Source organism: Eumetopias jubatus, unplaced genomic scaffold (assembly GCF_037043125.1).
Source record: "Eumetopias jubatus isolate StellerSeaLion01/CBP00866 unplaced genomic scaffold, mEumJub1_p1.0 scaffold_3, whole genome shotgun sequence".
Classification (NCBI taxonomy): Eukaryota; Metazoa; Chordata; class Mammalia; order Carnivora; family Otariidae; genus Eumetopias; species Eumetopias jubatus.
Window position 1 is genome coordinate 11,674,849 of NW_028274809.1, and position 25,348 is coordinate 11,700,196.

Sequence of the window (25,348 nt, forward strand, 5' to 3'; positions counted from 1 at the left end):
TTGTTCCTTACTGCCACTATTCACAAATAGAGATGAACATACACGTGGTCTTGGGTTTGTTTTGTTTTGTTTTGTTTTTTAAAAGTAGAACCAAAATACAAACAAAAAATTACTTTGGGGTAAATTTATTTTTCTCCTTCAGGAAACATTTGTTTATCTACCTTTCTCCATCTTTCTCCAGGGTTAGAGCCTAGGACCCCACACACATATATGCATTCAGGGAAAACTAAAATGACCACCTCCTATCAGCATCCTGCAGCTCCACAATAGCAGAAACTGTCCCTACCATCTTTCATTTCACTTATATCTCTTGCAGAGACCTAGCAGAGGCTCTAGACCCTTGGGAAATTGGTTGTTCTTCTAGAAATAATTCCATATGCATGGCAGAACAACTATACTCTCTCTCTCTCAACATTAAGAGGAATACAGTGAAATTTATAGCCGGTAAATCTTAGCAGTAAGAGAAAATATAAGGGAGAATACTCTCATAAAAATACACATTTTAAGAGATCCTGTATTCTGAATTTCTAGCCCATACAAAAATATAGGACAACCACAGGCTTCCCAAGGTGGTCGCCTCCTTTCAGCTGTGGGGACATATGCTCTCATTTTGGAAGCATTTACTGAGTCCTGCCATTACATTAAGACTCCCTAACAAGTAGTTACTGTATGAAAACACCTCAAACATTAAACATGGCTTTAACTAATGAAATAATTCAGTTATGTCTCTAGTTTTTTATCTCCTCCAGCTTACTCCATCCTCCTGATAGAAAAAGAAAAATTTCAATTTTAATTGAGATCTTTTGTTGTACAATTTAAGTTCTGCTGTTCATTGGTTGTTTTTTACCCTTATTTCAGATCAAAGAACCACAAACATTAGAAAAATATTTTCCTAGACTAAAATGTAAATTTGTTGCTATCATAGTATAGGGGGAAAAATCGCTGTGTTAGGATGGAAATATATGGTCTTTTAAATGACAAGTCAAATACAGAAGAAGGATAAGTCCCCAAATCAGACCTAGTTGCCTGCAAGATATTTCCCTGATTGCTCAAACCAGTGATGAAGAGAAGTTGAGGAGAAGAGAAAGATGAATTTCTTAGTCTCCCACACCTATTATTCCAACTAAAACTATGTAGTTTATCTGGCCTATTTAAGGGCCAGGACTATTTATGGCAGACCCAATAATCCTACGTAATAGCCACATTGATATTTCTCCAGTGTTACTACCCTCTATGAAAATGATAAATCTAGATTGAACTTCAGAAGCTTTTAGATCAATAAGATCCATTGCCGCATCGTCTATTTACAGCTAATGTCTAAACATTACCAACCATATACTGTTGTTTTCTCCCAAAGTGAATTAGTAGAAGAAAAGGAGATTCTTAAAGGACAGTCAGAAAACGTAGAGGGTAAGCCACGTTCCCATAATTTTGACATACAATTTGCTTGTGATTCCCCTTGGAACATGTAGTAAGCCTGGGCTTGTGGTCTGTGTTCAGGTGTCTCTGTAGTGCCAATGGGAGCAGCCAGCCCCCAGGGGAGTCTGCTAGTGATCAACTTTGACCTGGAGCCAGAGTGCCCTGACGCTGAACTTCGAGCCACTCTGCAGTGGATAGCTGCCTCGGAACTTGGGATCCCCACCATCTACTTTAAGAAATCTCAGGAAAACAGAATTGAAAAGGTACCCCGTCCTGTTTTTGGATGTGAATAAATTGTGCTTTTATTACTGCTGGAAACTCGGTAAATTCCCAGTCAACTCATTTAAATGTGAACTATTTGTTCTTTTTACCTTAAAATTTTGACTAGAACTTTGAAACCTTCCACCTGCATCAATATAATCATGGTAACTGTTTCTTTGACCCTCAGTTGGTCTCAGCTCATTGGTGACAATGAGAAAGTGAAATGCGGAGATGGGAACTTTCTCAGAGTCTAGTGTTTTGTTTCTTTGTTTTTGTTTTGATGTTTCCTTGCTCTGGAACCAACCTCCTCATACCACTCGTTTAAATAAAAGGTAGAAGGGAAAGGCTTGATAGATACAAGAAACTAAAGTGAGGCCATACTGATATTTAAAACAGACTGTGACATGGTGTCAACGAGATGCATGTGTAACCCTCTACTGAACAGGTTTGCATTAGACGGACTTCCTCCTTATCACTCTCCACCTACCAGAAATATAAAGTCAGGGAATAGATCCCTTGCCAACCTCTAAATTAATAGCAACTATCTCTCTAACTCCATATCCCTAAAACTGTCCACTGTTATAGAAAGTTAATTATTAAGATTAAAGCACAAATCCATCTGCCAATGTCTTCAACCTCAATTTCCCATAATTTAAAAGCATGCTCCTTCTAAAGATGTTCAAATTAATAATAACGTTGCTGTATGAGATTCCTATTGCTGTGTAACAAACTGCCACAAATTTGCTAGGTTAAAACAACACCACCAACTCTGTTGCCAGGAGCTGGGTGAACTCTACTTTGCTCTCTGGTTAGGGACTTGCAAGGCAGAAATCAAGATGGCAGCCTGGCTGGGCACTTGTCTGAAAACTGTGGGGAAAAACAAGCTTCCAAGTTTGTTCAGGTTGTTGTCCTAATTCAGTGCCTTGTGGTTGTAGGACTGATGACCCATTTCTTTGCTGTGCCCCTTCTAGAAAGTTCCAACATTCCTTTTCGTATGGACCCCTCTATGTTCTCATGCAGTCAATGTCTCTTACTTCTGCCACCAACCAGAGAAAATGGTTTTTAAAGGATTTATGCAATGAGATTAGGTTCACCCGATAGTCTCCTTTTTGATTAACACATTATTAACTGAAGAATCCCTTTTGTCATGTACATAATAAGGTCATAATTTTCTCATCTTATTCATGGTAGTGAGGATTAGGGCAGAAATCTTGGAAGCTGTTTTAGGATCCTGCCAATCACTGCCACAGTGTATTTTGTAATGTCTTATTGTCACAAAGTACTTCCACATATGCATTATACTTCTTTCTCAATAACCCTGTGAGAAGAGCCAATGGCTATTATCATCCCTTTTTAATGAGCAAGTCAGGACTCAGAGTGGCTGGCCCATGAGAGAATCCTCAGGTAGTGATGTCTGAGCCTACTCCTGGAAAATTCTCAATAGTGTCTCTCTCGGGTTACATTGCCTTGGAGTTATGATCTGGATTTTTTTTTTAAATATGGAATTCTCATTGTCAAAATCTAGCAGGCTGAAATGAAAAATCCTCTACCACGTGGCCCATGCACATGGTAATTAGAACAGCTTCCCCATTTCTGCATCACCAGCCAATGGCATTGGCTACTGGAAAAACTGAGGAGACATAATCGATACTGCCCTCTTCCACATTAGTTTCTCTCTCCAACCAGTAACATATTTCTCTTCCTACCATTCCATGCCATCTGAATCTAGATACTATCTATAGATACTATCCTATACTTGCCATACCTTTGTTGGCAAGGTAATGAGTGGTTCACTATGTGATAAATTCTCCTTCCACCTTACCACCCAGCCTGCGCAGTGCAAAGAGTGGAGTGGAAGAGCACTCCACATCGGACCTCTCCTTCTTGTCATACACAATCCTAAAGACTCCCTGCCATGGGGGGCAGAACAAGAACATTCTCAGGTAAAGTGGATCCTCAAATTCCTGGAAAAAATGAAAGATGGGCTGGTTTCCAACTTTATCTCCAGAGCATTACTTGGTATATTTTCAGATGGTCTTTTAATAAAGTAGATTTTTATACAATCAACCATTTTGAAGAAACAACATAGTACTCTATGTGAATATGTGTCTCATAAATCCTTATCAGGTGAAAGGACAAGGGTGTGTCACGAACTTGATTTTGTAAATTGGGCCCTGACTTGATATTTATTTATCTTCACTAATTTTCTTTTCTTTTTTTTTCTGTTTTTACTTTTTATTTATTTTATTTTTAAATTTTTTTATTAACATATAATGTATTATTTGTTTCAGGGATACAGGTCTGTGATTCATCAGTCTTACACATTCACAGCACTCACCGTAGTACATACCCTCCCCAGGTCCATGACCCAGCCACCCCATCCCTCCCACTATCCTCACTAATTTTCAATTCCCGGAGGGAATTCCTGCCTTTGCTCATAGCTGTTTTTCTGAGACAATAAATGCTCCACTAATGTTATTAAGAAAAACAGGAAGTAATGTTTTACTCATTCAATGTAGCATCAGGTCAAGGAATTTATTTCTAAGTAATGTAACTTTAGGGACTAAATATTCTAATTTTTTTCAGACTCAAAATTCTCTATACAGACTGGCTTCTCCATAAATGGGCACTGTTTGTTGTCTGAGATGGAACTGGTCAAATAAAGCAAATCCATAGGCAAAATGTTGACATCCTTTCTTTTATCAATGTTGCATTTGGAAACCTCATTCTGATTGTCTTTCTTAATTAGTTAAGTAGTTATTTTGAAGTAGTGTGGAAGAGAGATTGTGGCCTCCCATGAGGCTTTGTCTTACATAAAGGCAACAATGTCTCACATGTTCCTACTCAGTTTGTAGAGGATTAAAGAAGCATCTCTGTTTAGCTCAGAAATGTCATTTTCCCACCATCACTCGAGTATTAAACATCACTCATAGATCTATGCCCTGAGTCCCCATTTGTGTGAATTCTGAATTTTTAAAATAAATTAACTTAGTTAACAATTGTCCCCCTAGGGTGTTCCCTCATCAACCCCCCTGCCTTGTGACAATACAGGCCTGAGCTGAAGAGGAGAGGGTATCGTGAGTAAATACTGAAGCAGCTCATCTTTCCCACCATTGACCTTGGAGTTGAAGGGCACTTAATTAAAGTCAGCTTATAATGAATTTCAGCCACATTTCAACTCAAAGGCAAATTCCAAGCATTTTTGGTGCCCAACGTAGTGTCACTCTTTTCTGATAAAATGACACTTTCATTTTTAAGCTTTCTCTTTCATGGTGTTTTTTTCTATTCATTAAAATGCTGTCCACTTGAAAGTTGTACACTCAGAACATTCATCAAATGTTTATCAAGCATGTACAACAAGGCACTGTTCTAGGCTCTGGAAATATAGGGAACAAAAGAGACAAAACTTATGACATGACCCATGGAGTTTCCATTCCAGTTCCAGAGGGACCCAGAGTAGGGTGAATATAAACTGGGAGAAGCTCAGATTCCCAGTAAAGAGAAATCTTGAAATATGATGCAAACTTATTTTAGAAGCAGATGACAAACACATTGAAAATGGGATTTCTCAGGGAGAGGAAAGATGGCAGAGGAGTAGGGGACCCGATTTCAACTGGTCCCCAGAATTGAGCTGGTTATCTACCAGACCACTCTGAGCCCCCACGAAACCAGCCTGAGATGTAAGAAGATCTGGATCTCTACAAACAGAATATCGCAGGCAGTTGGTTTCGAGGCGCGAAGTGGGGAGCCGTGATTCCCCGGGCAAATATCGGAGGATAAACAGCAGCAGGAGGGTGCCTGGCTGTGGGGATCCTACACCGCCAGTGAGCGACAGCCTCGCGTGCTGGGGACGGGGCACAGACTCGCGGACCGGTAATGGCATGGAAAGGACTTTAGGGCAGCCCCGGGACGGAAACCCGGAGCGGCGGGGTCATGCGTGCGATCTGGGGGCAGCTGGTGGTTTTAGAAGCTCAAAGGGCAGAGACGTGCCCCGACCTGGAGGCAGGACTGGGGGTGCTGCGGAGGGGCACACAATCCAGGCTGCTGCAGTTTATAGCAGCATGGACAGAAACAGAGACGGTGTGGCCTGGAGAGCTCACTGAAGAGCAGACTGCGATCTCTCTGCCCTGAGGCAGAGAGTTGGAAACAGTCTCTTCTGCTCTGACTCATGGAAGAGACATGGAAAGCCACCAGAGAACAAAAGCCCCAAAAACTGATTCCCACTGAGCCCATCCCCCACCATAGGGGGGCAGGGCAACTCCGCCCAAACAGGGTTGCCTGAGTCACAGCGCAGCAGGCCCCTCCCCAAGAAGACAGGCTGGGAAAACAAGAGGCCAGCAACCCTAAGGTCCCTAGAAAACAGGTGCATCTTGCTTGGGTTCTGGTCAATAATTTGGACTCTATACATTCCCTCAACCACCCATCAACAGAATGACTAGGAGGAGGAACCCCCAAAATAGAAAAGACTCAGAGATTATGACTTATGCTGCAGATTTACAAATGGATGCAGATATGACCAAGATGTCAGAGATGGAATTCAGGCTAACAATTGTGAAGACAATGGCTAGAATGGAGAAATCAGTTAATGGCAACATAGAGTCTCTAAGGGCAGAAATGAAAGCTGAATTGGCAGAACTTAAAAATGCTATCAATGAGATCTAATCCAATCTAGATAATCTAACAGCTCGGGTAAATGAGGCAGAAGAATGAATAAGCGACCTGGAAGACAATATAATAGATAAAAAGGGAAAAGAGGAGGCCAGGGAAAAACAACTCAGAATCCATGAAAATAGAATCAGAGAAATAAGTGACACCATGAAGCTTTCCAATGTCAGAATAATTGGAATCCCGGAGGGAGTGGAGAGAGAGAGAGGACTAGAAGATGTATTTGAGCAAATCGTAGCTGAGAACTTCCCTAATCTGGGGAATGAAACAAATGTTCGCGTCCTAGAGGCAGAGAGGACCCCTCCCAAGATCAAGGAAAACAGGCCAACACCTCGGCATGTAATAGTAAAACTTGCAAATCTTAGAAATAAGGAAACCATCTTAAGGGCCGTTAGGGGGAAGAGATTCCTTACGTACAGAGGGAAGAACATCAGTATAATGTCAACCTATCCACAGAGACCTAGCAAGCCAGAAAGGCCTGGCAAGACATATTCAGGGTACTAAATGAGAAGAACGTGCAGCCAAGAATACTTTATCCAGCAAGCCTGTCATTTAGAATGGATGGAGAGATGCAGAGCTTCACGACCGGCAGAAACCGAAAGAATATGTGACCACTAAGCCGGCCATGCAAGAAATATTAAGGGGGGTTCTATAAAAGGAGAAAGACCCCAAGAGTGATATACAACAGAAATTTACAGGGACAATCTATAAAAACAAAGCCTTCACAGGCAACATGATGACAATTAATTCATATTTTTCAATAATCACTCTCAACATGAATGGCCTAAATGCTCCCATAAAATGGCACAGGGTTGCAGATTGGATAAAAAGGCAAGACCCATCCATATGCTGCATACAAGAGACTCATTTTGAACCTAAAGATACATCCAGACTGAAAGTGAAGGGATAGAGATGCATCTTCCATGCCAGCGGACCTCAAAAGGAAGCTGGGGTAGCAATTTTTTATCAGACAAATTAGATTTTAAACTAAAGTCTGTAATTAGAGACACAGAAGGACACTATATCAGTCTTAAAGGGTCTATCCAACAAGAAGATCTAACAATTGTAAATATCTATGCCCCCAACATGGGAGCAGCCATCTACATAAGCCAACTGTTAACCAAAATAAAGAGTCATATTGATAACAATACATTAATTGTAGGAGACCTCAGTACTCCACTCTCAGCAATGGACAGATCATCTAAGCAGAAAATCAACAAGGAAACAAGAGCTTTGAATGATACACTGGACCAGATGGACCTCATAGAGATATATACAGAACATTCCACCCTAAAACAACAGAATACTTATTCTTCTCGAGTGCACATGGAACTTTCTCCAGAATAGACCACATACTGGGTCACAAATCAGGTCTCAACTGATACCAAAAGATTGAGATTATTTCCTGCATGTTCTCAGACCACAATGCTTTAAAACTGAAACTAAATCACAAGAAAAAATTTGGCAGAAATTCAAACACTTGGAAGCTAAAGACCACTCTGCTCAAGAATGTTTGGGTCAACCAGGAAATCAGAGAAGAACTTAAACAATTCATGGAAATCAATGAGAACGAAAACACGTCGGTCCAAAACCTATGGGATACTGCAAAGGCGGTCATAAGAGGAAAATACATAGCCATCCAAGCCTCGCTCAAAAAAATAGAAAAATCCCGAATTCACCAACTAACTCTACACCTTAAAGAACTAGAGAAAAAGCAACAAACGATGCCTAAGCCACGCATTAGAAGAGAAATAATTAAAATTAGAGCAGAGATCAATGAATTAGAAACCAGAAACACAGTAGATCAGATCAACGAAACTAGAAGTTGGTTCTTGGAAAGAATTAATAAGATCAATAAACCACTGGCCAGACTTATCCAAAAGAAAAGAGAAAGGACGCAAATTAATAAAATTATGAATGAAAGGGGAGAGATCACGACTAACACCAAGGAAATAGAAACAATTATTAGAAATTATTATCAACAACTATATGCCAATAAACTGAGCAATCTGGATGAAATGGAGGCCTTCCTAGAAACCTATAAGCTGGCAAGACTGATACAGGAAGAAATTGACAACCTGAATAGGCCAATAACCAGTAACAAGATTGAAGCAGTGATCAAAAACGTCCCAAAAAAACAAGAGTCAAGGGCCTGATGGATTCCCTGGGGAATTCTACCAAACATTCAAAGAATAAATAATACCTATTCTACTGAAACCGTTTCAAAACATAGAAACAGAAGGAAAACTTCCAAACTCATTTTATGAGGCCAGCATTACCTTAATCCCCAAACCAGGGAAAGACCCCATCAAAAAGGAGAATTTCAGACTGATATCCCTGATGAACACGGATTCCAAAATCCTCAACAAAATCCTAGCTAATAGGATCCAACAATACATTAAAAGGATCATCCACCACGACCAAGTGGGATTTATCCCCGGGAGGCAAGGGAGGTTCAACATTCTCAAATCAATCAATGTGATAGAACACATTAATAAGAGGAGGGAGAAGAACCATATGGTCCTCTCAATTGATGCAGAAAAAACATTTGACAAAATACAACATCCTTTCCTGATTAAAACTCTTCAGAGTATAAGGATAGAAGGGACATTCCTCAAGTTCATAAAATCCATTTATGAAAAACCCACAGCGAATATCATCCTCAATGGGGAAAAGCTGAAAGCCTTTCCCTTAAGATCAGGAACACATCAAGGATGCCCACTCTCGCCACTATTGTTCAACATAGTACTAGAAGTCCTAGCAACAGCAATCAGACAACAGAAAGAAAAAAAGGTATTCAAATTGGCAAAGAAGAAGTTAAACTCTCTCTTTTTGCAGACGGCATGATACTTTATGTGGAAAACCCAAAAGACTCCATCCCCAAATTACTAGAATTCATACAGCAATTCAGTAATGTGGCAGGATACAAAATCAATGCACAGAAATCAGTTGCTTTCTTATACACTAACAATGCAAGTGTAGAAAGAGAAATTAGAGAAACAATCCATTTACAATAGCACCAAAAACCATAAGATACTTCAGAATAAACCTAACCGAAGAGGTAAAGGATCTATACTCTAGGAACTACAGAACACTCATGAAAGAAATTGAAGAAGACACAAAAAGATGGAAAAACATTCCATGCTCGTGGATCGGTGAATTCGGGATTTTTCTATTTAATAATTTAAACATTATTAAAATGTCTATGCTACCCAGAGCAATCTATACCTTCGATGCCATCCCGATCAAAATTCCAATGACATTTTTCAAAGTGCTGGAACAAACAATCCTAAAATTTGTATGGAATCAGAAAAGGCCCCGAATCGCCAAGGAAATGTTGAAAAAGAAAAACAAAGCTGGGGGCATCATGTTGCCCAATTTCAAGCTGTATTACAAAGCTGTGATCACCAAGACAGCATGGCACAAAAACAGACATATAGACCAATGGAACATAATAGAGACCCCAGATATGGACCCTCAACTCTATGGTCAAATAATCTTCGACAAAGCAGGAAAAAACATGCAATGGAAAAAAGACAGTCTCTTCAATAAATGGTGCTGGGAAAATTGGACAGCCACAGGCAGAAGAATGAAACTCGACCATTCTCTAACACCATATGCAAAGATAAACTCAAAATGGATGAAAGACCTCAATGTGAGACAGGAATCCATCAAAATCCTAGAGGAGAACATAGGCAGTAACCTCTTTGACATCACCCACAGCAACTTCTTTCAAGATACATCTCCAAAAGCTAGTGAAACAAAAGCAAAAATGAGCTATTGGGATTTCACCAAGATAAAAAGCTTCTGCACAGCAAAGGAAACAGTCAACAAAACAAAGAGGCAAACCACAGAATAGGAGAAGATATTTGCAAATGATACTACAGATAAAAGACTGGTATCCAAGATCTATAAGGAACTTCTCAAACTCAACACCCAAAAAACAAATAATCAAGTCAAAAAATGGGCAGAAGATATGAAAAGACACTTCTCTGAAGAAGACAAACAAATAGCTAACAGACACATGAAAAAATGTTCATCATCATTAGCTATCAGGGAAATTCAAATCAAAACCACATTGAGATACCACCTTACATCAGTTAGAATGGCAAAATGGACAGGGAAAGAAACAACAAATGTTGGAGAGGTTGTGGAGAAACGGGAAACCTCTTGTCCTGTTGGTGGGAATGCAGGTTGGTGCAGCCACTTTGGAAAACAGTGTGGATGTTCCTCAAAAAATTAAAAATAGAGCTACCCTATGACCCAGCAATTGCACTCCTGGGTATTTACCCCAAAGACACAGATGTAGTGAAAAGAAGGGCCATATGCACCCCAATGTTCATAGCTGCAATATCCACAATAGCCAAACTGTGGAAAGAGCCAAGATGCCCTTCAACAGACGAATGGATAAAGAAGATGTGGTCCATATATACAATGGAATATTACTCAGCCATCAGAAAGGATGAATACCCAACTTTTACATCAACATGGATGGGACTGGAGGAGATGATGCTAAGTGAAATAAGTCAAGCAGAGAAAGTCACTTATCATATGGTTTCACTTATTTGTGGAACATAAAGAATAGCACGGAGGACATTAGGAGAAGGAAGGGAAACATGAAGGGGGGGAATCGGAGGGAGAGATGAACCATGAGAGACTATGGACTATGGGAAACACACTGAGGGTTCTAGAGGGGAGGGGGGTGGGGGGATGGGTTAGCCCGGTGATGGGTATTAAGGAGGGCACGTACTGCATGGAGCACTGGGTGTTATACAAAAACAATGGATCGTGGATCACCACATCAAAAACTAATGATGTATTGTATGGTGACTAACATACCATAATAATTTTTTTTTTAATGGGATTTCTCACACCTCAACTATGAGCCAAATGCACAGAATTACCTGGGACACTTACTTACAATTCATATGCCTAGGCCCTTCCTTGGCCCTGATTATGTTCGATGGGGCCCAGAAATATATATTTTTTAACAATTTCCCTCAAGTGAAGTCATTTTGATGAGTACTGAAGTTTGAGACCCCCTTCCATAAGAAATATCCTGAAGTAGTGGCAGAATTTGAGGTAACTTTAAGTATCCTAAATTCCAGGGCAAAGATTGCTGAGAATCGTAATGCCTAATGATCTAAAACAGTTTGTAAACATCATTCACAATGGCTGACACTATATGCAACTGATGAATCACTAAATTCTACCCCTGAAAATAATAATGCAGTATATGTGAACTAAATTGAATTTAAATAAAGAATTTTTTTAAAAGTTTAATCTGATTAATTCAAAGTGAAAAAAAAATCATGAAGGTAACTGTTTTTTAAAAAAATGACATAAATTAGCCAATTATTCTGCCTCTTGGATACAAGGTATCATTGCACTCTAGCTCCTTTTCTAAATCGAATGAGCTTCTGTGAGCTAGAATGGCCTGATGACTGGCTTCACTGTAAATCAGTGCCTTTCTCATCTTTATGCATTTGAAAATTACTTCCTTTTCTTGGAGGCAATGCAAAGAACAGAGGAAAGAGAGGAAACAGGTGTATGCATACCTCCCCAAGAAAGTGAGGGTCAGAAGAGACATGATCTCACATCTAATTTCTCATTCTATTCAACATGAAAAGTGGTGGTAGGACAATAAGAGAAAAAAAGGAAGGAAAAATAGAGAAGAATTATATAGTGTCTTAACTTAGACCATCTTAACGAAATACCATAGACTGAGCTGCTTATACAAGACATTTATTGCTCACAGTTCTGGAGGCTGTGAGGTCCAAGATCAAGTTACCAGCAGATTCCACTCCTGGTGAGGGCCCGGTCCCTCCCTCTTCCCTCCTAAGGTAGACAGAGAGAGCTCTGGTGTCTCTTCCTTTTCTTATAAGGGCATAAATCTTATCATGGGAGCCCCATCCTCATGACCTCATCTAAACCCAAAGGCCCCACCTCGTAATACCATCACATTGGGGTTTGGGGTTTCAATATATGAATTTGGTGGAGAATACTGACATTTACGTGGATAATAGATTCTAAATCTCTTTGCTTATAAACATAAGAAATTGTCTTGAATTGAACCCTTTAGTCAAGGTTCTCAAACTCAGTGTGTTCTAGAATCACCTGGGGAGATTTATAGACCTAGATGCTCTGGCCAATTAAATTAGAATCTCCTCTTGGTATGAAGCCCAGGCATTGGAGTTTTCTGAAGGTCTCTGGTGGTTCCAGGGTACAGCCAAGGCTGGTAATCATGGCTCTACAGGCTATAATTGCAGAAGCAATATAAAAACCAACTCACTTGTGTTTAATAAAATGGAAGTCTGCCTTGGAGCAAAAGAAGGTAGTTACTTTCAGAAATCCAAGCTGAGTGTTTCCTAAAAATCTCACAGCTTGCAACAACTCCCATAGATTTTACCATAGGATTTTGTAAACGACTGGTCTAATTTAGTAAATCTGCCTGTGAATATAAAAGTCCTCTACCATGTAACACTCTTCTTCAAATGAGTCTGTCAATGATACACCATCACAGGATGTAAATCCTTCTAGTTTCTTAAGACAAAATATTTGCTCAAGGAAATGCCAATTATGATCTATAGAAAGGGAACCTAATTATTGACTGTGAAATGGCAGGAAATGAAAATATTTGATTTTTATTTTTCAGTGCATTGAAATGGAAAACTCAGATCCCTGACATACTGAAGCTGATTATAAAATTACCAGAGCAAACACATGGACAGGCACAATGAAAAATCTAGGGCCAGCTGCTAAATTGAATGTGGTTTTAAAGGCTATAGTAACAAGCTGGAAATGTCCTTTCTTGGCTTCTTCACAATTTTAGCCTCATTTTTATTTAGAAATTTCTTGCAGTCAAGGAAGAAAAGAAAGTGTAAGACCTTCTTGCTCATGAGACACACAGATGTTTCAAGGTCTTGATGTCTGAGATTAAGTCATCACAGCCTCAGAGTAGGCTATAGTTAGTGGGGCCAGATCATTTTTAAAAGCTTCTTTACTGGGATATCAGACTGGATTTAGAAATCATGAGACAGATTCTAGCCTGTGACCATTCCACAAACTACTGGCAGAGTGACTACCTTCTGGCCCATTTTGACAACTTTGGGTCAACCAACCTCATCCTGTGGTCATCACCACAGTGGGAGATCCTCCTTCAACAAGTCCTAAGTAGATGGAAAGAAGCAGTAATTGAGCTTCTAAAGAGGTCTGAGGCTGAGAGCCTTCTGGGAAGGGCTTAGCAAATACTGACATCTGCTCCAGAGTTTTGATTGTCTCTTAGAGCAATGACTCAGGGATAAAAGTTGGGAACAGAGTGGTAGACCAGTGAGCCAGAGTTTACAGAAAGAAAGAAAGGAGCTGAGGCTAATTTTATATTTCTGTGTATTTTATGTTGACTGCATCTTTATAAGACATGTTAAGGGAGAGGAGACACCCTCAAGGGATGGGTCTGGCCTAAGGCCATTGGTGACACTTGAAGGAATTCTTGAAGAGAAGTCACCAACTTATGAACCTCTCACAATGAGACCTCAGAAACTTGATGTTCAAGCATTCTCCACTGGTAACACCTACTTTCTAGACTTCCAGTAAGAGCTGGAAAAGTCTGATTTGTCAAATCAGGCAAAGACATCCTAGCCTTTCTCTCTTTTTCTCTGATGCTTCATGTTTTTACCATTAGTATGACAGAAAACATGCCTCGGATCATTCATACATGCCAAGATATAAGTAACAGCTCACAAAGTTATTTTTAATTCATCTCCATAAATTACTAATAGTTGCTAGGAATGTTCCCCTATCTGAGGGTATTTGCCTTTTAAGCAAAGTCTTAACCTTTTTAAAAGATAAAGCTCTCTAAAATTTCAGGAATCTGACAGACAGGAAACTAGGCAGAAGTTGCAAAGGGGTCCCAAACAACTAGTAGTTTATGAAATGTTATCACTGAGACCAAGGGAGATGAATGGAGCTAACCTTCCATTGCTGTTCTAGTGAAGAGTGAAGAGAGGTCCAGGCTATCCTACCCCACAACATACACAACGCTGTCAGTCACAATTCAATAAGACAGATGCCACATGATCAGCTTTTACTGTGCTTCTTGCCCACTACCATTTCACTAATCTAGGCTCTGTTCAGCCTCAGCTTACAACCACTTTTGTGGAGCATCCTATCAATAGAAAATTGTTGACTAAACAGCCTCAAGATACACATGTTTAAATTACATATGTGTAAATACATTACATAACACTTAAGAAAGAATACTTAGATGAGGTTCATCCTCAATGATTCTGGTTGCCATCCCATATTTCAAATAGTCTTCATGGTCATTTTGAATGTATTTGACTCACATTTGGTCATTTGTTCCTTCTCTCATTCAGCAAATATTTATTGAACACCTATCAGGTACAGGCACAAGATAGTAGGATATGGCTTAGGTGTTGTCCTTCCCTGGGGGATTATTATCTATAGTTGCTATTGACCTCCTATCTGTCTCTTTGTTTACATCATCCTAAAGATCGTGCACATGTTTTCATCTCTCAAGACCTCAATTTTTCATTGTTAATGTCTGCTTCACAGAGTTGTTGACAGAGTTGAATGAGGTTACATGCAGAAATGTACTTCGTACAGGTTTTGGCCCTTAATAATTGTCACTTTTCTTTAAAAGTATCTGCCTAAGGAGTTTGAGAGGCCTTCACCCTGGCTTCAGCCCACAGTGTCATGAAGGGAATGATCGACAATGATTTCTCATCTTTCAACACTTCAGCTCACAATTCACCTGCAGCCAAAAACATTGTCTCTAAGTCGTGGCCAGTTGAAGCTGGTACCAATAACTGGGTGACAAATCTAGGGTGTTTCTTTAATCTTTACTTTTCCTTTTGCAATGGAAAGCCAATGTCTCTTGAAATGTGATGATGGGGGAGGGGATTTTTCAAGATGGAGTGAAGAGGCTGTAAGTGACCATACCCAAAAGTTTAGCACTTGATTTACTTAGCCTAAATGTATGCATCCAATCAGAGATTATTTGGGACAGGTAGAGGGTCCTGGGAGCTATGCTGTACAGTCCTGCCAGAGAGAGTCCAACCCAGAGAAAAGCAAACCTGAGGAAACTCTGGAAATATCTAAAAGACGGACTCTTGAAAGAAGAATTCCATCTAGTCTCCAGCAGTCAATGGATGGCAACTGCTCTGAAGAAGAAAATTCCAGTTCACTTGAAAGAACTCCCCCACAATCTGAATTGTCTAAAAAGGAAGTAGACTGTCCTAGAAAATAGTCCTCTGTCACTAGAGATTAAAAATATAGCCCAGAGAGATGTTGGTTTTGGAAGAATGATTGAATGTGATAAATTTGGGGCTCATCCGTAATATGTGAATCCTAACTCTGTGCTTGATTTTAGTTTTTAGATGTCGTGCGGCTGGTTCAGCAGAAGTCCTGGAAAGTGGGAGATATCTTTCATGCCGTTGTTCAGTACTGCAAAATGCATGAGAAACAGAAGGATGGGACCCCAAGTCTCTTTGACTGGCTCTTGGAACTGGGATAAGACAGCTTTGCCTTTTAGAGATTCCTTTCCTTTCTCCCAGCTTAGATTACAGTGGTTTGCTCTAAATGCTCTAAACTTTCTCAAAACATCCCATCACATTAGCAGAGCTATAAAAAATCTGCTATTCAACTCTACTGCACATGGAATAAGTCTGAGGAAAAGCAATAGGTCTGTACAAATCAATACAACCTATGAGCGAGTTCAAAAGAGCTTGCATTAGGATGGCTGGAAAAACCAAAAATTTAATGGGCCCTAAACTAAAAGCTTACAACTAGGCCCAAAAATCCAGGAAAGTTGTTCTTAAATATTTTTAATTATATAAACTTCTGGGTAATGTCTCCAATTATGTGAATCAACTAGAAGCAAAGTAACTAATCAAAATAATTTTGTAAACTATGATATAATCTTTATTTTACTCTTTCAAGCTGACTCAGGGGCTGTCAGCCCAGGTCAACACTTAAGATATGGATGAGAAATTTCCAGAATTTTGATACAAAAGATTTTCACTATCAGACCAATATCAGTGGATATTAACAGAAGTGCAAGAGTATTACTGATGTCCTCTACTGAGGTGATTTCATTTACTTACTTCAACTCACTGATAATACTCCGCACCTCCCCAACAATATCTGTGTTCCCACCTAACCAGAATACTATTGGTTTTTAGTTGAGAGAGAGAAAGACTGAAGATGGTCTCATGTCCATCTCTGTATCACTTGGGTAACATGCTTACAGAATTCTTACCATAAGGAAATCTTTCTTACAAAAAAAAAAAAAGTCTTTTGAGATAAAATCTGCTTGTGTATTAAATTATATAAGATATAAACTTTCATTTTATTTTTATTGTAAATTATGAAGAGATTATTATCTTAAATAATATATTGAGTTATCTTAGAGGTTCATAAAACATGAGGGGATTGTTGTGTTATGTGTCATATCTTGACACGTGAGCTCAGTGCTTTTACTATAAATGTGTTGGTTCTGGTATGGCAGACCTGTTACCTGGGTGACATTTGTAATAACAGACGCAGGATTTGACATAACCTACTAGGATCATACACTCCTTCTGATTCAAAGATATTGGCATTTAATTTGGGAAGAAGAAAACACATTATCACATTTAGTTTATTTTAGTAACAGAGATTGACTCTTCTGAAAAATAAAAAGTATCTAACTTCTCCTCTCCCTTCAACTAAATGAGGTACACTGGCTTTTATTTTCTTGACCAAAGAAGGTGTTTATTGAAGATTTCCTGAAATACCATGCTTTTATTCTATTTTTAAAAATTGTGAAGTAATTTTAAGTGTGAACAAGGCCCCATGCCATCAATGCTGGCCTTATGCATCATCAACATCTTGAAATGTCAAGAAAGCTTCCTTGTAAGACTTACTTCCCTCTTCAACACAGACGGAGGAATCCTCCCCAGTGCTCATTAGACATTTATTATATTAATAGTCCAAATTTAGGATATGTGTTTAATTTGTCACATTTTTTAAAATTTTTATTATGTTATGTTAGTCACCATACAATACATCATTGGTTTTGGACGTAGTGATCCACGATCCATTGTTTTCGTATAACACCCAGTGCTCCATGCAGTACGTGCCCTCCTTAATACCCATCACCAGGCTAACCCATCCCCCCACCCCCTCCCCTCTAGAACCCTCAGTTTGTTTCTCAGAGTCCATAGTCTCTCATGGTTCGTCTCCCCCTCTGATCCCCCCCTTCATTTTGCCCTTCCTTCTCCTAATGTCCTCCATGTTATTCCTTATGTTCCACAAATAAGTGAAACCATATGATAATTGACTTTCTCTGCTTGACTTATTTCACTTAGCATCATCTCCTCCAGTCCCATCCATGTTGATGTAAAAGTTGGGTATTCATCCTTTCTGATGGCTGAGTCATATTCCCTTGTATATATGGACCACATCTTCTCTATCCATTCATCCGTTGAAGGGCATCTCGGCTCTTTCCACAATTTGGCTATTGCGGACATTGCTGCTATGAACATTGGAGTGCATATGGCCGTCACATTAACAAGATGTCAAATTTTAAAATGTATCCATTATCTCAAGCCAAAAGTTCTTTGTGCTACTAAATGGAAAAGGATATATTTATTTTTTAAACAATCCCAGAATATTGTGTGTGGATGTTTATTGTGCTCAAATGAATGTTTACTTATCCTACAAAGCACAAATACTGGATTGTAACCGTGTGATAAAGTTATATACATGTTGTACCTAATGTTGCAAACTAATCAATAAATTTTTGTTGCCGAATTGTTCATCTTTTTTTCTCCACAAGTCCTAAGTGCCTCATAGAACACAAGAGCCACAGTATGATTGGATGAAGGTGGATCATCCCTTAGACAAGCTTTACTGTTACACTTTTAACTTTCGAATAAGCCCATGTTCTTTGACTAAATTAGTTAGCACCAGTGATATTCATGTAAATTGGCATTTCTCAACCTTGGCACTATTGACATTTGGGACTAAATAATTCTTTGTTACTGTGCCTTCTAGAATGTTTAGCAGCCCCCCAGCCCTTATCCACTAGATGCCAGTAACCACTTCCTCCCATTGTAACAACAAAAAATATCTCCCAACGTTGCCAAACGTCCCCTGGGTGACAAAAATCACCACCAGTTAGGGGTTGCTGGTATAAGTAATACCCTGAAGGGGCAGAGCCTGAGGCTCTAGAAGGTGTTAGGTTAAAGGAAGGGGAGCCTGTAGTCTCTAGTCTAGACAATCCCAGTAGGAACCTGACAACCAAGCATTCCCTCTCACCTTCCCAAGGCCCATGGGCTGTGGCCTTTACAGCAAGTCTGGGGGATGGGAGAAAGAAGCACAAAGCAAACAAGGCTTGGGGATAAGCTGACCTAGACTCCAGTAAACTAGAGGTAAACTTATCAGGCTTAGAGGTAAATGGATCAGTGCTCTTTGAATTCAGGAAATAAATTATTAGAATTTGTGCAAATAAAACACTGAGACTTCTGAGCACTTTATATTATTCACCAAGAAGAAAGCATAAATAATGCTATGTAAAGGCTTGTCCAGTCAGCTACAGGGTAATGTCAAATAAAAATGAACTCTGGACATTGGCAAGGAGAGACTTTATTTGAAAGGATTATAATGAGAAGGAGAAAGGGGTTGTTGCAATGGGGCACCGAGGTTATGGTAACATTGAGAGTGGTCCCCCTGGGAGACCTGCCAGCAATTGACTGAGAAGGAAGGATTGGAGGGAAGGGCAGAGAGAGAGTCTTAAGCACACTCTGTGCTGAGTACAGAGTTTACAGAGAGCTCTCGATCTCACAACCCTGAGATCATGACCCAAGCCGAAACCAATAGCTGGTCCCTTAGCTGACTGCGCCACCTATGCACCCCCTCAGGAGGGGCTTCTAACGAGGGCTGTAGGTTAGACCAGGTTGAGGATGGGTCAACATTCAGGGGCCTGGAGAAAGGACAGAAGCTCCTGAATTCTGGTGAAATGAATTTGGTGAACAAGCACCTTGCTCTAGTTGATCAGTGGGTATGAGTCATTCAGCTAATCATTTATAAGGCGAAGAATGAGAATTTGGGGGGGGTCCCTGTCTGAGGCAAATAAGAGGTCATTCTGGAGTCCAAGGCTCAGAGCTTAGCCCTTAGGAACCAGCCAAAGGCATGATCTGAAAACAAGCCTCTTCAGGATCTGCAGGGTTTGAGCAAGCCAGGCCTCCTGACACCCTTTCCACCACCTGCTTCTAGCATGGTAAGTGGAATACCTGCATCTCTGGGCATCAATGATTGTGATGATTGTAATCTCCTTGAGGGTGGAGCCACCTTTGGGTCCATGGCTTCCGCCCTAGTCCTTGCACAAAGCCTTGCCCACTGGGAAACCTAGTAGGCTGTGGGTAACTTTTGTTTCCAACTAACGATGTTCAACCACTAATTCCTGAAACACAATTCTACCAAAATGTTCTTCTTAGCTTACCAGAATCTGCTGCCCTGGTATATTAAGCTTCTTGAGATTTTTTTTTTTTTTATGAAATTACTTTTGGACATAAGCAAGTGAAACTTTCTATGAAAAACTGCCTTTTATTTTAGTTGCATAAGAATTTTGATCACAGAACTGAAAATGTTTTCATGGTATTGGGATGCATTTAAATCATATTCAGGACATTATCAGCAGGACTTTGAGGCCAATTGAGTATAAACACGTTTGAATGAAGTGGACAAGGAAAAAAACATCTGAGCTTCCCTTCCATCAGCAAAAATTGTGCTTGAGAAAAGCCAACAAAATACAATCTGCTGGTGTTGCTGCAAGAATCCTTCGACCACCTAAATTTTCCATTTCCTGTAACAGTTCCCTTAAAATGCTCTCCCCACCCCCGTTAAAGCCCCATAACCAGTTTCTTCTGCTTCTTTTCAGTTTCCACATCTCCTTCCTATTTCCTCCCTGTCTGTCCTTTAGAAATGGCCTTTTGTTAAATTCTTATCAACCAGTTATTTATTTGCCTTTGGAAGATTCTCACTGCTTTGTTGAACTCTGTCCCATTTACTACTTCAATCTCTGCTGCGCCTGTTTCCGGCCCGGAATGTGGCAGGGACTCCAGATGCTACCACGATGCTCAAAGCGCCACAGATCCCAGGTGCAAAGATTGTTTCCTGGCAGATTGTGTGGTCCCTGGGCTGAACACCCGGCCCAAGTCTTTTTTTTTTTTTTAATTTGTATTATTGAAGTATAGTTGACATACAAGTTTATATTAGTTTCTGGTGTACCATGTAGCAATTCGACAGCTCTGGCCATTACTCAGTGCCCCCCACAATGAGTACAGTTACCATCAGTCACTCTACAGTGTTACTACAGTATTTCTGACTATTCCCTATGCTGTAGTTCTCATCCCCGTGACTTACTTGGTTTAGAACTAGAAGTCTGTCCCTCTTAATTCCCTTCACCTATTCCACCCATTCCTCCAGTCTGTTTTCTGTATTTATGAACCTGTTTCTGCTTGTTTGTTTTTTGTTGTTTTATTCGTTGTTTTTTAGGTTCCACATATAAGCAAAATCATATGCTATTGGTCTTTGTCAGGCTATCTCATTTCACTTAGCATGGTTCCCTGTTGGTCCGTCCATGCTGCCACAAATGGCAAGATTGCATTCTTTTTAATGGCTGAGTAATATTCCATCATCCATACACCACAGTCTCTTTACCCATTCATCTATCAATGGACACTGAAATTGTTTCCATATCTTGGCTATTATAAATAATGCTCCTGTAACAAACACAGAGGTGCATATATCTTTTAGAATTAGTGATTTCCTTTTCTTTGTGTAAATGCCCAAGAGTGGAATTACTGGATCATATGGTATTTCTGTTGTTAATTCTTTGAGGACTGTCCAGACTGTTTCCTATAGCTACTGCACCGATTTACATTCCTACCAACAGTGCACGAGGGTTCCCTTTTCTCCACATCCTTGTCAACACTGGTTATTTCTTATTTGTTTTTTTCTGCTAGTCTGTCCCAAATCTTTATAAACACAAAATACAACCCTCTTTTGCCATATCACAAACAACAGCATGGGACACAGGTAAGTTAGGAGAGTTTTACTTCTTCCGGAGGGAAACAGAATGAATCGCCATTTGTCAAAGTCGAATGAAGGTGGATAAAACCAAGACAGCCTCCAGTTTTAAGTGTACTGGATTCTTCACAGCCATGTGTGCCATGTGGGAAGGGTCCTCTGGCCTACTCTTTCAAGCAACAGGCCAATTATTTTAAGTATAACAATATAATTTTTAGGGATAAAGGCAGTAGGCCACATGTCAGCCTTTTGCCAAAGCCTTAGAAATGTCTAGTAAAGCCTTCCTCAATTAGATCAGTATCTCCTTTTTCCTTCACTCAACATCTGGATCTTCTTTTAAAATGTAAGTGCAAGGATCTATAGACAAAGCAGTCATTTCCAGTCCCAGCTGCGTGTGCCCTCCAGCACCTAAGTTTTTTTTTTCTGAAACATTTTGTTTTGTTTTTTTAATGTAACAGATAAAAGTATACAGATAATATATGAAATCACTTCCAGCTATAACATTCTACACATTGCTGTTTGGCAGAGAGAACGGAAAAGGTGGCATTCCCAGGAGGAGCAAATCGGTTCTTCTATGGAATTCCATGTCTCAGGGAAATAAAGATTTGAACAGGCCTCTTATTAAACATCAAGCAGCAGGCTGTCTCTTGGTTTCCTCAATGCAAGATACAGAGAAATCAGATTTTGAGCAATTTTGGATAAAGAGGTGAAGGAATGTTTGAGAGTATTCAGAGAGACAAAGAAAAATGAAGTTACGATTCTGAATACTTTTGTGGTACAGGCTCTTTTGAAAATCTAAGGAAAACTGCACATATGTAAAATTCAGGCATTACCTGTTCAGTTTCAGGAGAATTATTTGAGCCATTTTCAGAATTTTACTCTAGACTCTACATCTCTAGAACCATACAACTCATTCACTATCACCTTCCAGATCCTCCCTCTTGCACCTGCTTTATCTTAGTACCAAAAAGATCCTCAATACATATTTGTTTAAAGAAACCCCCCTTCTAGGATCTCATGGATTTGTGTGGAAATCATATCAAAAGGGTCAGATTCTAACTAAAAAGAATACTGTTTTAAAGGCATTTTTGTGTGTGTGTGTAGATTATGTCCTAGTCAAGGAAGGGAGGAAGGAAGGACGGAAGGAAGGAAGGAAAAGAAGAAAGAAAAAGAAAGAAAGAAAGAAAGAAAGAAAGAAAGAAAGAAAGAAAGAAAGAAAGAAAGAAAGAAAGAAAGAAAGAGAAAGAAAGAAAGAAAGAAAGAAAGAAAGAAAGAAAGAAAGAGAGAGAAAGAAAGAGAGAGAAAGAAAGAAAGAAAGAAAGAAAGAAAGAAAGAAAGAAAGAAAGAAAGAAAGAAAGAAAGAAAAAGAGAAAAAGAAAGAAGAAAGACGGAAGAGAGAGAGGAAGGAAGAAAGGGAGGGAGGGAGGGGAGCGAATGAACTAAGGGAGAGAGAGAGAAGGAAAGGAAGACAGGGAAGAGGGAAAAAAACCTCTGTAACTCTTGAAGGAATATACAATACTTTTAAAGCAAGAAAATTCTAACTCCAGCAGAAATACGGAGTTGAGTTTATATAACATATGTCATGTCTAATACATGACAAGATAAATGTCCACATTGGCTGCTTTATACTTCAGTCAAAGCCTTGGGCTCCGTTCATGACTGCTCAATTTTTGGAGGAGACTTTTTTATAGCAGCTGCACCAATTTATATTCCCACCAACAGTGCAAGAGGGTTCCCTTTTCTCCACATCCTTGTCAACACTGGTTATTTCTTGTGTTTTTTGTTTGTTATATATATATATATATATATATATACTAGTCTGACCCAAATCTTTATAACCACAGAACAGGTTTCCATGCAACAAGAGCTTCTTCTAGTTCCTTCTCAACTGCCAGGGGATGAGCTCCTGATGTCCATCCTCCAATCAAACCACATGCATTTTTTTTCTTTGTCAAAATTTGCTGATAACAGAGATAACAGTTCTAACCACCTGCCAGTCCAAGCAGATTAAATATATTACTTTTAATTTAAAATGTACCCAGAAAAGGAACATCATTCAGCCACAAAAAGAAGGAAATCCTGCCATTTGTAACAACATGGTAAACACTTGAGGGCATTGTGCTAAGTGAAATAGGTCAGATGGAGAAAGACAAATACTGTATGATCTCACTTGTATGCGGAATCTTAAAAAGAAAATTCTAATAGGTGCCTGGGTGGCTCAGTCGGTTAAGTGTTCAACTTGATTTTAGCTCAGGTCATGATCTCAAAGGTTCTGGGACTGAGATCCGCATCGGGCTGTGTGCTCAGCATGGAGTTTCCTTGAGATTCTCTCTCTCCCTCTCTGTCCCTCCCCCCATTCTCTCTCTCTCTTTCTCTCAAATAAATAAATAAATCTTTAAAAAGATAAGCTAATAGGAAAAAAAGATCAGATTTGTGGTTACCAGAGGTGGGGGCTGAAAGGAGGGGATTATTGGAGGAAGGGGGCCAAAAGGTGCAAACTTCCAGTTATAAGATAAATAAGTGCTAGAGAGGGAATGTCCAGAATGATGACTGTAGCTAACACTGCAGTAAGATATCCAGAAGGTTGCTAAGAAGGTAAATCACAAGAGGTCACATCATAAGGAAAAACACCTTTTTTCCCCCTTTTTTGATATCTAAGATGATGGATGATAACTAAGCTCATGTGATAATTATTTCACAATATATGTAAGTTGAATCATTACTCTCTACACCTTCAACTTACATTGTTGTTTGTCAACTATCACTTAATAAAACTGGGGGGCAGAGATAGTTGAAAGAAATGCACCAATAACAATGGTTAAGAATAATATAATAAAAAAGAAGAAATCCTTAGAGATATACCTTAATGAGGAAGAATAAGAATTATATATAATTAACAAAATAATTGTTTCTACATAAATACCTCCTATGAGCACAAAAACTTAAAAAAGTGGTTGCGCTTACATTGTTTTACTAATAATTTGCATAATGTAATTAGCTAAAAAACAGTGAGTGGAGACAGCACATGGCTTTTGTAGTAAGTCATTAATTGTAAATATAATAATAAACAATAAAAGTGTATGTTGTTATTTAAAAAATAATAACAATGGTTAAGATAATAAATTTCATGTTATTTCCTTTTACCATAAAAAAGCCATTCAAAAATGCACCAATTCCTGGGGTGCCTGGGTGGCTCTGTCGTTAAGCGTCTGCCTTCGGCTCGGGTCGTGGCCCCAGGGTCCTGGGATCGAGCCCCGCGTTGGGGGTCCCTGCTCCACGGGAAGCCTGCTTCTCCCTCTCCCACTCCCCCTGCTTGTGTTCCCTCTCTCGCTGTGTCTCTCTCTGTCAAATAAATAAATAAAATCTTTAAAAAAAATGCACCAATTACAACAGAGCTGCCGTAGATAACTCTGAAGAAATAGGAAGCTATAGGTTCTTATGCCCTTAACAACGTGTTACCGTCTGGCTAAGCATTTCTTGACAGCCCAGTAACCAATTTGCAGAAAAGAGAGCCAGGAAAAGGAATTCAGGAGAATTGCCTGGCATTCTGATAGGCATTCATATTTAGCCTTTTCATTCCCTGAACGTTTATGAGGCACCAGGCATGACAAGCACTGTTTAAGATGACCCAAGAAAATGTGACAGAGAACAGACCGTGTGCTTGGCATTTTAGAATTTCCATTCTAGTGAGGGATACAGATGATGAGCCATAACAAAAGTACAATATAGGAAATAAGTTTAATTGAGCATAGAGCATTAGCGAACAGTGCTGGGAAAAAACATAATTAAAAAGCAGGGTGAGGTGAAAGAGGGCTGGGCAGTGTTCGTTTGGATCATGTTTAACCCCAGTGGTTCAAGTTCCTCTCTAGGTAAATCTGAAAGTTTTTGAAGAAATCAAAAATTGTCACTT

The 25,348-nt window shown here is 39.5% G+C and overlaps 1 protein-coding gene across 1 annotated transcript in view; it reads left to right on the forward strand.

Moving 5' to 3' along the window:
- The window catches only part of SPHKAP (SPHK1 interactor, AKAP domain containing), a 169,750-nt gene extending 153,870 nt beyond the window's left edge, over nucleotides 1-15,880 (forward strand). The window contains 3 exon segments of the mRNA XM_088021948.1: nucleotides 1,358-1,419; nucleotides 1,501-1,682; nucleotides 15,737-15,880. Of these exon segments, the coding sequence (XP_087878074.1) occupies nucleotides 1,358-1,419; nucleotides 1,501-1,682; nucleotides 15,737-15,880 (388 nt within the window).
- Nucleotides 15,881-25,348: the final 9,468 nt, after the last annotated feature.